Below are 12,617 nucleotides of genomic sequence, written 5' to 3' on the forward strand. Positions count from 1 at the left end.
TTTTTTTGCAAAAAAAATTATATCAGTGTAAGGTTTGCCGTAACTACTTTCTATATATCAACATTAAAAAAAAGTCAAAACCACCGACTTCGCTTTATAAACTTTTTATACTCGAGCTTGCAGAGCAGCAGCAGCACATCCATTCTTTACCTCGCACTTACAAACCACGAGAGCCCATGCATTAATTCATCTTTTTCTTGCAGTTTCGCCTTGTTCTATTTAATTAAAAAAATAGCATAAACTTTAGCGCAAACAAATGCAATTGATTTTAGATATTTCAACGACAATACATTCAACTAGACACAAACTCAGCCAGTATCTGGACCGGAAAATTTGGCATGTTTTGCCGTTCTATTCACTGACACAGCAAATCGCAATTCTTGTTCTCTAGCCGTCCATTAATGTTTCCACATTTACGAATAGACGAGTTTCTCCAGACTTTCCGCTTCCACATTTATAGACTCGTCGATCAATTTTAACTCGACCATCGTACACATTTTATATGGACGAAATCTGGGTCAACTTTGTCCACTATTCACGTCCATCCAGATCGTTGTTGTTTCAAAATGCCGTTTCAATTCGATCCTGTCCATGCATACTTAATGGATCGATGGTCAGATGTATTGAAGTTATGAATTTACATGCTTTGATTTCAATTATAAATTTTTAAGACAAGGATTTACTACAGAATTTTTCGCATAGATGACACATATTTATGTGGTGGCTTCTAGGGGGAAGTATATCGCCTCAAGGCCCGTTTGGAAAACTCCCATCAGGAGCAAGACAGCCTCCGCGAAGAACTCGAGAAAGCCCAATCGGCTACAGCCAAGCTGCATTCCGACAAAGACCGGGCTTATGCCGAACTCGAGAAGGCGAGTAGTGAATTTTCCGAATTGAAAAACTGAAAAACTGAGTTCAAATTTCAGATGAGGGAGGAACTGGAGCGTACTACGGCGACCTTGGGAAAGGCTCAACTGCAACAAGACAAGCTCCAGAACGCATACGACAAAGCGCAGACCGAAGTCGACAAGCTTCAAGAGAAACTCGACAAGTCCATTGGGGAGACCAGACGTGTAAGTTGGCTACTGAAAAATGGGTGAACTCGCTAAGTTTTGCGCCTTCCAGATCCAATTAGAAAAGGAAAAACTCGGATACGATTTAGAGAGTGTCCAGTCGCAATTGGACAAGGCTCTCGCCCAATCTGCTCGCTTACAGAAGGAAAAAGAACAAGCCCAGCTCGAAGCCGATCGGCTTAGAGATAAATACGAAAAGCTCCAGGTAAATCAGCCCTTTTCAACTAATAATCAGCAAACTGTAAATCTGGGGCGCCAAAGAAGTTCTCTTTACCTCAGCAACATCCTAAAATTTCAAACGATTTTGTCTAAAAAGTTCGCGAACTTTCCAGGGCACGGCGAACCGCCTGCAAAAGGAAAAGGACAGCTTCCAAGACGAATGCGAAAAACTGAAGGAACGATTGGACATGCAGCTAAATCAAGTTTCGAAAGTCCAACGGGAAAAGGCCGATGTGGAGACCGAGTTGGACGTGCTCAAAGAGCGGTGGGAGAAAGCGCACATGTTGCAGGTAACTCGGTGCCACTTTAGCGCTCCAACCTGGGGCTTAACTTAGGATGTACGAAACTAATTTTAATTTTCAGCAAAAACTGCAAGTCGAACGCGACGATGCGGTGACGGAAATCGATATTCTCAAGGAAAAACTGGACAAAGCCATTTACTCCTCACAAAAGGCCATTGACGAGCGCGAAAGTGCTCACAAAGAATTCGAGAAAGTCATTGAAAAATATGACCGGTAATAACAACAAGCTTAAAAAACTTCAACCAACCAAATCCCACTGTTTTCCAGGTCACAAAGCGATTTATATCGACTGCAAAACAAGCTGGACACCGTGCAGGCAGACAAAGAACGCCTGGAGCTGGAAATTGAAAAGCAACAGCTCGCCATGTCCAAATTCCGGGACGACCAGCGAAAGCTGCAAGAAGAGGGCCAAAGGCTCCAAGAGCTGTACGAAAGAGCGTCGATGCAACTCACCAGAAGCAAAGAGCTGGAGGAGAAGCACAAGGAAGAAGTGGAGCGGCTAAACATCGATTTGGAAATGGTAAGGGACCGATACGAAAAGGCCCAAATCGAGCTCAGGAGACTGCAGAGCGAACGGGAGAAGCTGCTATCGGACAACGAACGAATGCGGTTCGAAAACGAGCGAGCACAAGCACAGAGCACCAAGGCTCAATCGGCTTATGAAAAAGCCCAGGAAGACATTTCCAGGTAAGGAAAACTGCTTCTTTCCATTAGCATCAGAACCCTTTAACTTCAACCCGCTTCCAGATTGTCCATCGAAGTGGAAAAGCACAAAGACAAGCACGACAAGCTTCAGAACGAATTCAGGAAAGTCGTTGCTGAATACGACCATCTGCGCGAGACAACTGGAGCTGGCGGAAGAGAGAGCCGATACAGCAGGTATTTTTTGGCCTCCCCCCATCCTCTGGTGGCCTCATTTTCCTCAAACTCTCCAGGTATGACAGAGAAGACTCCAGATCCAAAGAGGACAACGACCGGTTACGATCAGAAATCGATCGACTCCGTGAGCGCCTAGACAAGACCCTCGGCGATCTGGACAAGAGCAGAAAAGAGCTCGCCCTGGTCGAGAGCACGCGCAGCAAGTTCGGCTTCGAGGAGAAGGAAAAACTGGCCGAAATGGAGCGGTACAAGGACGAACTTCAACGAACACTGACCAAGTAGGCTGCGCTAAACCACTTGCAGCTTCGCCTGCTAAAATCGGGCTTCCACCTTCCAGCAATCAGCAGCTGGAGACCAAGCTGCACGAGGCGAGCATGCAGCTGGACTTGGCCAGGCAAGATGTGGCCAAAGCGCAGGCCACTCAGGAGAAGCAGCGCATGGAGCTGGAAAGAGCGGTTATTGAGCTGGAGAAGCTGCGCGACCGCTATGAGAAGCTAAAAGCCCAATGCGAAAAAATGGAGAAAGACAGCGAGAAGATTCGAATGGAGGCGGCGCAGCAAGAGCGCAGGCAAGTGCTGGCCGCTGATAAAGTGCGGAACGACGAACGCCTGGAAATCGAACGACTGAAGGACAAACTGGAAAAAATGATCCAAGCCCGAAACGCCACGGAAATGGAAGCCGGACGACTTGCCCAAGAACTAGAGAAGTCTCAGTTGCACCTAACAAAGGTAGATTCCATCACTTTCAACCACTAGACCGAGCTAAACTCCCATTTCAGGCCTTGGAGACCAACGAAGCAACGAAGATCGAGTACGAGAGAATGGCAACTGAACTGGCGCGAATGCACGAGCGTCTGGAAAGAGACAAGTTGGACTGGAAAACGCTGGAGCAAGAGCGAGACGTGCTGAGAGCTGAGCTGCAGCAGGTGAGGAGCGGGATGGACACGCAGCGCCGCACCATCGACCATCGAACCCAAGAGACGCTCATCAAGCTGCAGCAGGAGCTGGCGCAGTCCAACAGGGAGAGAGATAAAATGGCCTCCATGCTGGACAAACAGGGCAGACAAGGTAATAAATCCATCCCCAGCAACCCTACTAGCCAACATTTGCTCTCCATCAGGCGAATCCATCGAGAAGCAGATCATGAAGTACGAAGCGGACATTAAACAGCTAACGATGGAAAGAGACCAACTGGTCATCCAGCTGGAAAAGTCCCAGGACATGTTGATGAACTTCCAGCAAGAGTTGAATCACAGTGAAGCCGAGCTGGAGAAGCACAAGCAGGAGGTGAACCGATTGAAAACCGAGCAGAAGCGGATGTCGCAAGACGTGGAAAAAGGTTCGTTGCGACCACTTCTGTTAATGTCCATTAAAACTTGCGTGCTTAAAGGGACCAAGGACGTCCTGGAGAACCGGGACAGAGAAATTGCCAATCTGCGCCAGCAGCTGCAGCAGGCCCAAAAAGAAAGGGACGCGCACAAGCAAAGGGCTGAAAAGGCGGAGAAAATGGTCCATGAATCGGGGACGCGGGATGATGCTGAGCTGGAACAGTGGCGAAACGTTATCGAGCAGGAGACCAAGCGGGCCGATCAGGCGGAGAAAACGTCCCAAGACCTGCAGAAGAGGATCCAGGTCAACCCCGCCGAATCCCTCTAAGGAGAGCACTTCAATTCCCCGTTCCAGGTGATGGAGAAGCAGCTGCAGCAGCAGCTGAACCAGATGGCGCAGTACCAGCGCGAAAGAGGAATCCAGCCGCCCCCACAGGACGACAAAGAGGTTCTCCGTCTGAGGAAGGAGCTGGAGAAGGCGCAAAGCGACGTGAAGAACTTCGCCACTGAGAAGGAGCGCCTTCAAGCGCAGCTGGAGATGCTGGTCCAGGAGCTGGAGAAGAATCAGGTAACGACTCGCGTCCATCCTCTTCCACACCCATAGATCTTTACAACTTGTTAAATTTTAGGTGCATCCTCCAGCGATGAAAACTGGAAAAAAACGTCATTATTCGCACAATATCGTAGTTTTTCTTTAACAGTCAACTCACGACTAACAACCCGCGCTCCCCCTTAAAACGTTTCTCTTTAATAATCCTAAGCTGATGCCGAATACGTTTCAGGTGGAGCTTCACGAAGCTACCAAAAAGCTCCAAATGGCCCCGCAACGGCCCGCCGAAGACCTTTCCGGCCAAAGGAAGCAACTGGAGGACGAGCGACGAAAGATCGAAGAAGCCAAACGGCAGTTGGAGGAGCAGAAACGAAGCGCCGAAACCAAACATCGGCAAGTTGAAGAGAAAGAGCGTCAGTTAGCCGAATTAGATAGACAATTACAGAAACAGCAGCAACAAATGGACCAATTGCAAGCCTCCTTGCAGAAGGTATGTGGGTGCATTCGGTCTTCGCGGTGTTAATGATGGTTGAATGCAGGCTGGAGGCACGGCAGCCGCTGCCACTGAACTGACCAAAAAGCTCAGCGACGCTGAGAAGAAGGTGGAACAAGCTCAGGAGGAAGCAAAGCGATCGGCCACTGAGATGGAGCGACTGTTGCAGTTGGTGCAGATGAGCCAAGAGGAGCAGAACCAGAAGGAGAAGCAGATAATGGAGCTGCAGCAGTAAGTGGTCGAGCACGCTTAATAAATTCTCGCATTGTCCAATTTGGCTTTTCAGAGCGCTGAAAAATGCACAGACCAAACTACGGCAAACGCAGCAAGCGCAGACGCAAGAGGTAATGTTTCCCCAACTATCCATTAACCAACTAACAGAGTTAATTTCCTTTCCATGATAACCCCTGGACGCGTACGTATGCAACACTAATAATCCCCTGACTGAATCGTCTTGGCTTCCCCAGGCTGGACCTGCTGGCTTCCTCAAAAGCTTCTTCTAAACCCCACTTTGTATATCACATAGCATAATCAATCTCCCATACTCAAATTTAGCCTCATTCCTCAAAATTGATTGTTTTGCTTTGAAGCGCTTAGTATAGAATTGTCGGTAAAATTAATTCTGCCCTTGTTTGCCTATGTGTTAGAGCGAAATACACGAACGAACAGAACTAGATTTAAGAAGCCAGAAGGAGGCGATTAGATTGCAGTTGGATCTAGCTGAGAACCAACTTGAAGAGCAGAGAACCCGTTTGGAGGCCCTAAAATTAGAGGTAGGCGCCAAGGACGAGATAATCTTGAGGTTGGACGATGGCGACACAAACAATAACGACGGAGTCGCTCCGGAGGATAAAAACCTTATCAGAAATGGCATATCAAAGCGACTAAGTAGAAACGATTGCGGAAACGTGGATAAAACCAAGCAAAGTAGTGAAATAGATTACCATGCAGCTAGAATAAGGGAACTAGAAGGTGTGATAGAGGATAAAGAGGGAAGAATTCTCCAGTTGGAAGATGGGCTGAGGGAGAGTGTGCAGATTTCCACTGAGCGAGAGCACGTTCTGCTGAAGGAGGAGACCAAACGGAGACAGATCATGCAAAAAGTGCGTAGACCAAATTTCAAAACTGTACACTTTTGTCATTGATTCTGCAGGTTGGAAAGCTGGAACAACGACTGCTGTCTCTTCAATCAGCGCAAGCGATGAGGTGCCACAATTGCAAACCTTACGTGAGAAGAACGTGCCTTCTTGAGGAGAAACTGTTAAAGCTGATAGCGGAAAGGAGGAAAAACCTGCAGGAGCTGGCACACATGAAGTAAGAAACCAGTATTATTATTTGGAATTGCGCGAATTCAGGGCAATGAACGCACTTTAGGAGGGAAGCTTTGGAAGCAGCGATCAGCGAAAAGGACTCTCATTTGGCCATTTTGGAAATGACGGGAATACGAAACGCCCGGCAAGCTGAAGAGGCCGATAATCTCAAGCTGGATAAGAAGAGGCTGGTCGAAATGCTCAAAAAAGAGGTAAACGATTCAAGCCCAACAATCATATGAAAATTAAATTTTGCCTTCATAATTTGAATGTTATTAATAATTTGCTTCAGGCTGAATCAAGCGTTTCGCTGCTCGAAGAATCAGCTATCGAAGACGAATTGTCGCTCGACTTGGTAAAGGAAGAGCAGCATCCCGAACAGCTTAGCTAAGTGTTGGGCTAAAAATATTCTCTAATTGATTAGTGTTTAACGAGAACACACCATACGACCTAACCGTAGTGTATTTAAGCATTTAAAGAAATATTAGCTTAAGATATATGATCTCAGCAATAAGAAGGTATTCAATGAACAATTATATCGGCCGTTCGCGGTCAACGTTTCTCACTGCCTATTGTGTATATTCAATTAATTATATACATTGTTAATTAAGCTCTTAGTGCAAAGGAACGTTCATTAAGTCATTACTGTGAATGTGTTATAGTTGCTGTTAATATTTCGACGTTAGATATGACAATAATGTACGGGGGAATGGGGCATTATTATTTAAGGGCCCATTAGAAATTCGACTTTTTGCGGAATAGCATTGTTCCCTTCAAGTTTTATCTACAAACCGCTGGGCTGTAAAAAGGAGTTTATAGATTTTACTTATAGAACAATTTATTCGGTAATACAAAGCATTGTACATGCCATTTATTGTTTAGAAATCATCTTAGCATTAAGTTGTGATTCGCAATTAAGTTAGGAAAAGCAAATTGGACGGATCACAGCACATTTATAACCGAATCTAGTTGTGAAGGGTAATTCCGATTATTTTCCGTCAATATATTTTCGATTAATTATGTGCGTTCTGTTATTTTAACTGGACTTTTTACTAACTCATCAAACGAAAACGGAAAGTTTCAGTGCTACTTCTATGACCAATATTAACCAATCACTTTTCCAATATATCTGTTTGCAAACCATCATCACGCCTTTACTCTGCTGATCAAAGCTTCATACAAATTCTAGCAAGAAAATATAAATCGCGCATTAGATCACGAATGCTTAGTTGAAAATCCTAGAATAATGAAAATATGACGGTTCAAAATATGAACTACTAAAAAACTAGATGTTTTGGACTGTTGTACTGTATATTTTTTTCAATTCATATCATAGCAAATGTTGTACAATAGGCCGAGAAAACACTGCCATTCACTCGTGCCATTAAAGCTTAACGAATCGCGATAGAAGCCCGAGGCAATAATTACCAGAAAAGTGCTTAAATTCCGCAACATCACGATGATTTTGTTAATTGTTGTGTTGGGCTTGCGCAACCAACATTTTTTATAACATTTTTCAAATTTCAAACGATCGCTGCCTGCAAAAAACTAGTAAAATCAAATAAAGATGTTATAAAGAAATTAAGCTTTAAGTTATTAAAGTTAATAAATGTACATTAAATCTAGATTATCCAACAGTGTTTAGCAGGTAACGGTAAAGGATTATTGTAAAATAAAAATACTAATTAATCGTCTGAAAATACATGTTATAGATGAATAAATAGGCGCCTGAAAAGGATTCCGTTTGATTATTATAGTAAACGATGCAAAGAACAAAACTGCTTCCAATTACACGAAAGCGACTGATCAATAAAAATTCTACCTAAATGATTTCCGGATTTGCATTTGTTCCAATGTTTTCTTTTGCCGCGTAGATTTTTAATTTTTTAGGTCTCCACTAGTCTAAGAATATTATAATAATAATAATAATAATTCGAACTGAATGAATAATTTCATCGCATACCTTAGAATAAGTTAGCATAGTAGGACTTAAGTGTTACATGAATTTTCCTGTCCTCTATCATTACGAGATTGTTTAGAATTAATGCCCGACTTTCATATATTCAAGCCCCGGCTAGTTTTCCTATTAAGGAAATGTTAATCTGGAGTTTTACAAATTAATTGAATATTTGAAACTTCCGGACAACTTTAGACTTTCTTAATCAATAACTCACACTTATCACCTGACATATCTCATATAAATCTTATTAAAAGTTGCTTTTTATAACATGATTATAAAATTAAAAATTAAGAGAACTTGGGCTAGAAGATAAATAAATCGTGGTGGAAAATTTGATATTTGCTGTTCAAAAAAGGCTTTATAAACACGTATAAAAATCTGCTTGAATCGTTCCTGTCTAAGATTATCAAGTGCAAAAGTATCAGTGTAAAAAAACCCGTTCTGAGCGGAAGATAAAAGAGCAAATTCGCACCTTGGTTTTTATCAAATTTTTTGACCATCGTAGTATAATAAGGTGTTAATATTGACTAGTTATCTAATTTCCCGAGTCTTCATTTTTAAACACACGCTGTTGTATACATAATATGTTATAATGAACGATGTGAAATGAAAAGAACATTTTAAAATGCATTACTCTGAAGTTTTATTCAACCAGTTTTTACTCACTGCAGTTTGTCTAACGGAAGTTTTCATAATCAGTTTTAAAAAAAACCGTTTAAGCTTCATTTTAAGGCCAAGTTTATTTTCATTTGATTAAAAAAATGGATGCAAATTGGGGAGSTTTKTMCAASTRMCATGGAAAGCTTTGCCCAWCTGCCACGCCCATTTAACCCATTGGCACTACTTAGAMAGTTTTGTAAAAATACKGAAAACTGCAGCAATTACTTTTAAAAGTTTTTGTCTACATAACAAATTTCGATAGGAAATTATATGCAAAATTAATAAATTATTATAAATTAAAAACTATTTTCACTGCACATGAGATTCGCTTCCAAATGTTTAATTGTGATWTAARACAAAATGCAGTGCAAAAACATARCAATTTTRAACATTTGTGTGCCGAAAAGAAATTTATATTWAAAARAAATTACTAGGACGCCTATGAAACAGCCTTCAGTGTTACGCCCATGGCAAACGTCAAACGATTCTGTTTGTCACTGTCAGATAGCGGCTTGTTTTGGTTTTGAATGATTGGCAACTAATTCTCCTTAACACATTTTGTGAAGATTTTTAGCCCTTTAAGTGGATTCTTTGCACGGATTCTTCAATTATTAAGTAAGTGAGTAGTCGATTTTCAGCTAACACAGGCACACACTGCTTGCTGTGAAGTTCACGTAACACAAATGCAAAATCATCATCGATCTAACCTCAAAAGTTTATGAAAAATCCTTATTTTTTCGGGTTTTCAGCAATGTTTCTTACAAGAAGTGAATACGACCGTGGTGTAAACACGTTCTCCCCTGAGGGCCGTCTGTTTCAAGTCGAATATGCCATCGAGGCGATTAAACTGGGGTCCACAGCTATTGGCATCAGTACTAATCAAGGGGTGGTACTGGCTGTTGAAAAAAGAATCACATCGAATTTAATGGAACCCACCACTATTGAGAAGATTGTGGAGGTTGATAAGCATATTGGCTGCGCAGTTTCGGGGCTAATAGCTGATTCTAGGACCATGATCGAACGGTATGAGCAGTCCCTAAAGAATGTGCTAAAACCCTTAACTCTATTTTTGGAAATTGTCCATTCAGGGCTCGTATGGAATGCCAGAATCATTGGTTTGTTTACAACGAAAACATGAGCGTAGAATCGTGCGCTCAGGCAGTTTCAAACCTGGCCATCCAATTTGGGGACTCTGATGATGACGGGGCTGCCATGTCGAGGCCTTTTGGGGTAGCAATTCTCTTTGCGGGCATTGATGAAAAAGGCCCCCAACTTTACCACATGGACCCTTCCGGTATGGTGTTAGGGCTTTAAAAATTGGATCAAAACCCAAAGATCTTTTATCTTTTCCAGGCACTTTTGTTCAGTTCGATGCGAAAGCCATCGGGTCCGGCTCGGAAGGGGCTCAGCAGAGCTTGCAAGAGGTTTATCATCGTAGCATGACATTGGACGAAGCCACAACCTCAGCTCTGACTATTCTAAAGCAGGTGATGGAGGAAAAATTGAATTCCTCCAATGTCGAAGTCATGACAATGACCCCCGATAAAATGTTCCAAATGTTTAGCAAGGAACAGGTAGAAGAGGTAATTTCTAAACTGACTTAGTGGTGGTATCACTTGGTTACTTATTGTATAAGCTTCAACTGCATTGTGCTAAGGTATTAAATTGGAATAAAGATGGTTTCACAGGTATACGCCTATTTATCGCCTGTGAGGACTACAGTCCTCAAGTCCATTTCCTTGATATAACTTTTATTTTCCAGGTAATTCAAGGAATATTCCATGTAGAGCATCCTTTGTCCTTAAATACCACCGGACAGAAAGTTTAATCCATCTAACCCCAACCCTGCCGCATAATTCAAAGATTAACCACGTGTGTGTTTAACATGCTTTTGCTTTTCATTTGCACTATTTTCAACTATAGTTTATTTCAAAATATATGGCTTTCATTTTGGATTTTGTTTGATTTTAGTGCATAGTTTTAGAATGGGAATGTTTGTTGCTTGGGGGTGGAAACTGCGTATGTTGAATATTTTATGATTTTTCTTGACTAAAAGGTGTGTTTGGTTTTTTAATTTCCATTTGAAACTCTCAAAAGAGCTGTTAAATGCTCGATCCAGTGCTCTAGCTCAAACTGATTCTGCAAAATGCGCGAAAAGGTGGTTTCAGAACTAAATTTGCTGCGGAAATAATAATATTCTAAGACTGCCACCCGATATGAGGCAGTTTTGATACTATTGGCAAGCATACCATTCATACTAAACGTTTCCAGATTACTTCTATATTTATTTCATTATCGCGCACTAATTCAACTTACAGTCATGTTATTATCCGAGGGTCGTAAATAACAAAACCAGCTTATCCTTTCACTTTGGCGAATAATAAAAATAACCGTTTGTGTCCATTTCAATGGAGCAAGACGATACAAATCGGCGTTGTCGAAAGGTGCCCTTTAACAAGCTCTAAATTATTTTAATCATAACATTTGGCCAAAGTTATAAATAAAACCGCATTGCGATGTTATTAGGACGTTTACCAGATATCGACCGACGATACGTTAATTTAAAACCGAGGGTCTCGATGATTTAAACGGCAATTTGTCTCATCTTCTGTTACCTCCATACACACCTGTTTCGGCTCAAAACGGCTTATTTATTTGTGGATTTTTGCGCTTGATTGAGTTCTATAGTTTCTGGTCGAGATTTTATGTAGGTACTTAAGTCGGGAGGAAATGGAACGCTTATCGAAAGCTGAACCAAAAAAAAGCACATAGAACTGCGTCACATTGATCTGAACGATCAAACCAAAAAAGGGATGTAATTATTGCACATTAATCGTGTAGTGAAAGTAAGTTGAGATTCCATCACAATATCTGGTTCCAATGTTATTTAATTCGTTCGCTATAAGTGGACCAGAAATCGCGCAATATGGGATGCGTGTCTTCGGGTTTGCGCGATCTTTAACGTGTTGAGAAATCCTAATTGACCACATAATGGCTAATTAATGATAGTCGATCAGGGATTAAAGAGCAGTTTCACAAGTACTAAACCAGTTTAATAGTATTATATAAATTCAGGTGAACTACATTGATTTTTTTAAATATTATCTCATTGCGACTAAGACGATTTTGCCACGCGCTGTATATTCGCATTTCATTACAATTAATCAGGGTCACGCTTATGTAATGCGGCATTTGCATTCAGGCCGAACCTGAGTAGGAAAATGCTTAAAAATATGATGGAAGGTTGATCAGTTGACTATTTTCAACAGTTCATACCTACATAAGATGAGAATCGGTTGATAAGTTCTATATTGTTGAGGCGGATTCATTTTTTTACAAACTTCTTTTTAGGTATTTCGCCTCAAAAATTTTTGTCTATAAAAAGACAGAATTTCCTCACGTCTTTTATTACAGATTGATAAATAGTGCTCCTACTTCGCAATAAGAACGAATTATTTATCAAAAAGTAATCAAGAACTATCACCTAGAGGGTATCCTGCGACACACTTAGGCTCAAGCTGTAAGAGAAAATTCCAATTAGTAAAGAAATTAATTTGTAAAATTACCTTGACGTTTCGATAGCTATTTTCTGCTGCTAAATAATTCTAATGCTAAATATATGCCAAGGCTTAAAGTAGCAACAACGCTACACATAGAAACTGATGATGGTGGAAAACACCGAAACATATTTTAATTGATAAAAAGACAATAAATGACTGAAGCCCAGGAATTGATTTTGATTTGGAATAAAATTTATTGCATTCTCAAGGAATTTTATAAATTACATTTTTTGTATTTTCAATTATATCATGAGGTTTTGTTACTGAAATTTTACTTCTAATTG

At 41.4% G+C, this 12,617-nt stretch overlaps 2 protein-coding genes across 3 annotated transcripts in view; both read left to right on the forward strand.

Moving 5' to 3' along the window:
- LOC109536415 (trichohyalin) overlaps positions 1-8,743 on the forward strand; it is a gene marked incomplete at its 5' end in the record, with an annotated part of 23,350 nt that extends 14,607 nt beyond the window's left edge. The window contains 20 exon segments of the mRNA XM_048667782.1: positions 732-872; positions 927-1,073; positions 1,126-1,278; positions 1,406-1,582; positions 1,656-1,807; positions 1,862-2,281; positions 2,342-2,473; positions 2,530-2,751; positions 2,811-3,201; positions 3,252-3,540; positions 3,593-3,811; positions 3,863-4,104; positions 4,156-4,368; positions 4,583-4,840; positions 4,890-5,074; positions 5,130-5,187; positions 5,491-5,946; positions 5,997-6,157; positions 6,218-6,365; positions 6,446-8,743. Coding sequence (XP_048523739.1) covers positions 732-872; positions 927-1,073; positions 1,126-1,278; positions 1,406-1,582; positions 1,656-1,807; positions 1,862-2,281; positions 2,342-2,473; positions 2,530-2,751; positions 2,811-3,201; positions 3,252-3,540; positions 3,593-3,811; positions 3,863-4,104; positions 4,156-4,368; positions 4,583-4,840; positions 4,890-5,074; positions 5,130-5,187; positions 5,491-5,946; positions 5,997-6,157; positions 6,218-6,365; positions 6,446-6,544 — 4,263 coding nt within the window.
- A 501-nt stretch (positions 8,744-9,244) lies between these two features.
- On the forward strand, positions 9,245-10,726 carry LOC109536469 (proteasome subunit alpha type-5). Of its 2 annotated transcripts, none has more exons than XM_019902701.2 (5): positions 9,245-9,388; positions 9,523-9,796; positions 9,862-10,067; positions 10,127-10,356; positions 10,536-10,726. In XM_019902701.2, the coding sequence occupies exons 2-5, from the start codon at positions 9,525-9,527 to the stop codon at positions 10,599-10,601; spliced, it is 774 nt and encodes a 257-aa protein (XP_019758260.1). In that variant the 5' UTR covers positions 9,245-9,388; positions 9,523-9,524; the 3' UTR covers positions 10,602-10,726. The 2 variants fall into 2 exon arrangements, with proteins under 2 accessions (XP_019758260.1, XP_019758261.1); XM_019902702.2 differs by having other exon boundaries at positions 9,254-9,392.
- The last annotated feature ends 1,891 nt before the right edge of the window (positions 10,727-12,617 follow it).

Source organism: Dendroctonus ponderosae, unplaced genomic scaffold (assembly GCF_020466585.1).
Source record: "Dendroctonus ponderosae isolate FM_Combo_2020 unplaced genomic scaffold, Dpon_F_20191213v2 Dpon_F_20191213_6, whole genome shotgun sequence".
Lineage (NCBI taxonomy): Eukaryota > Metazoa > Arthropoda > Insecta > Coleoptera > Curculionidae > Dendroctonus > Dendroctonus ponderosae.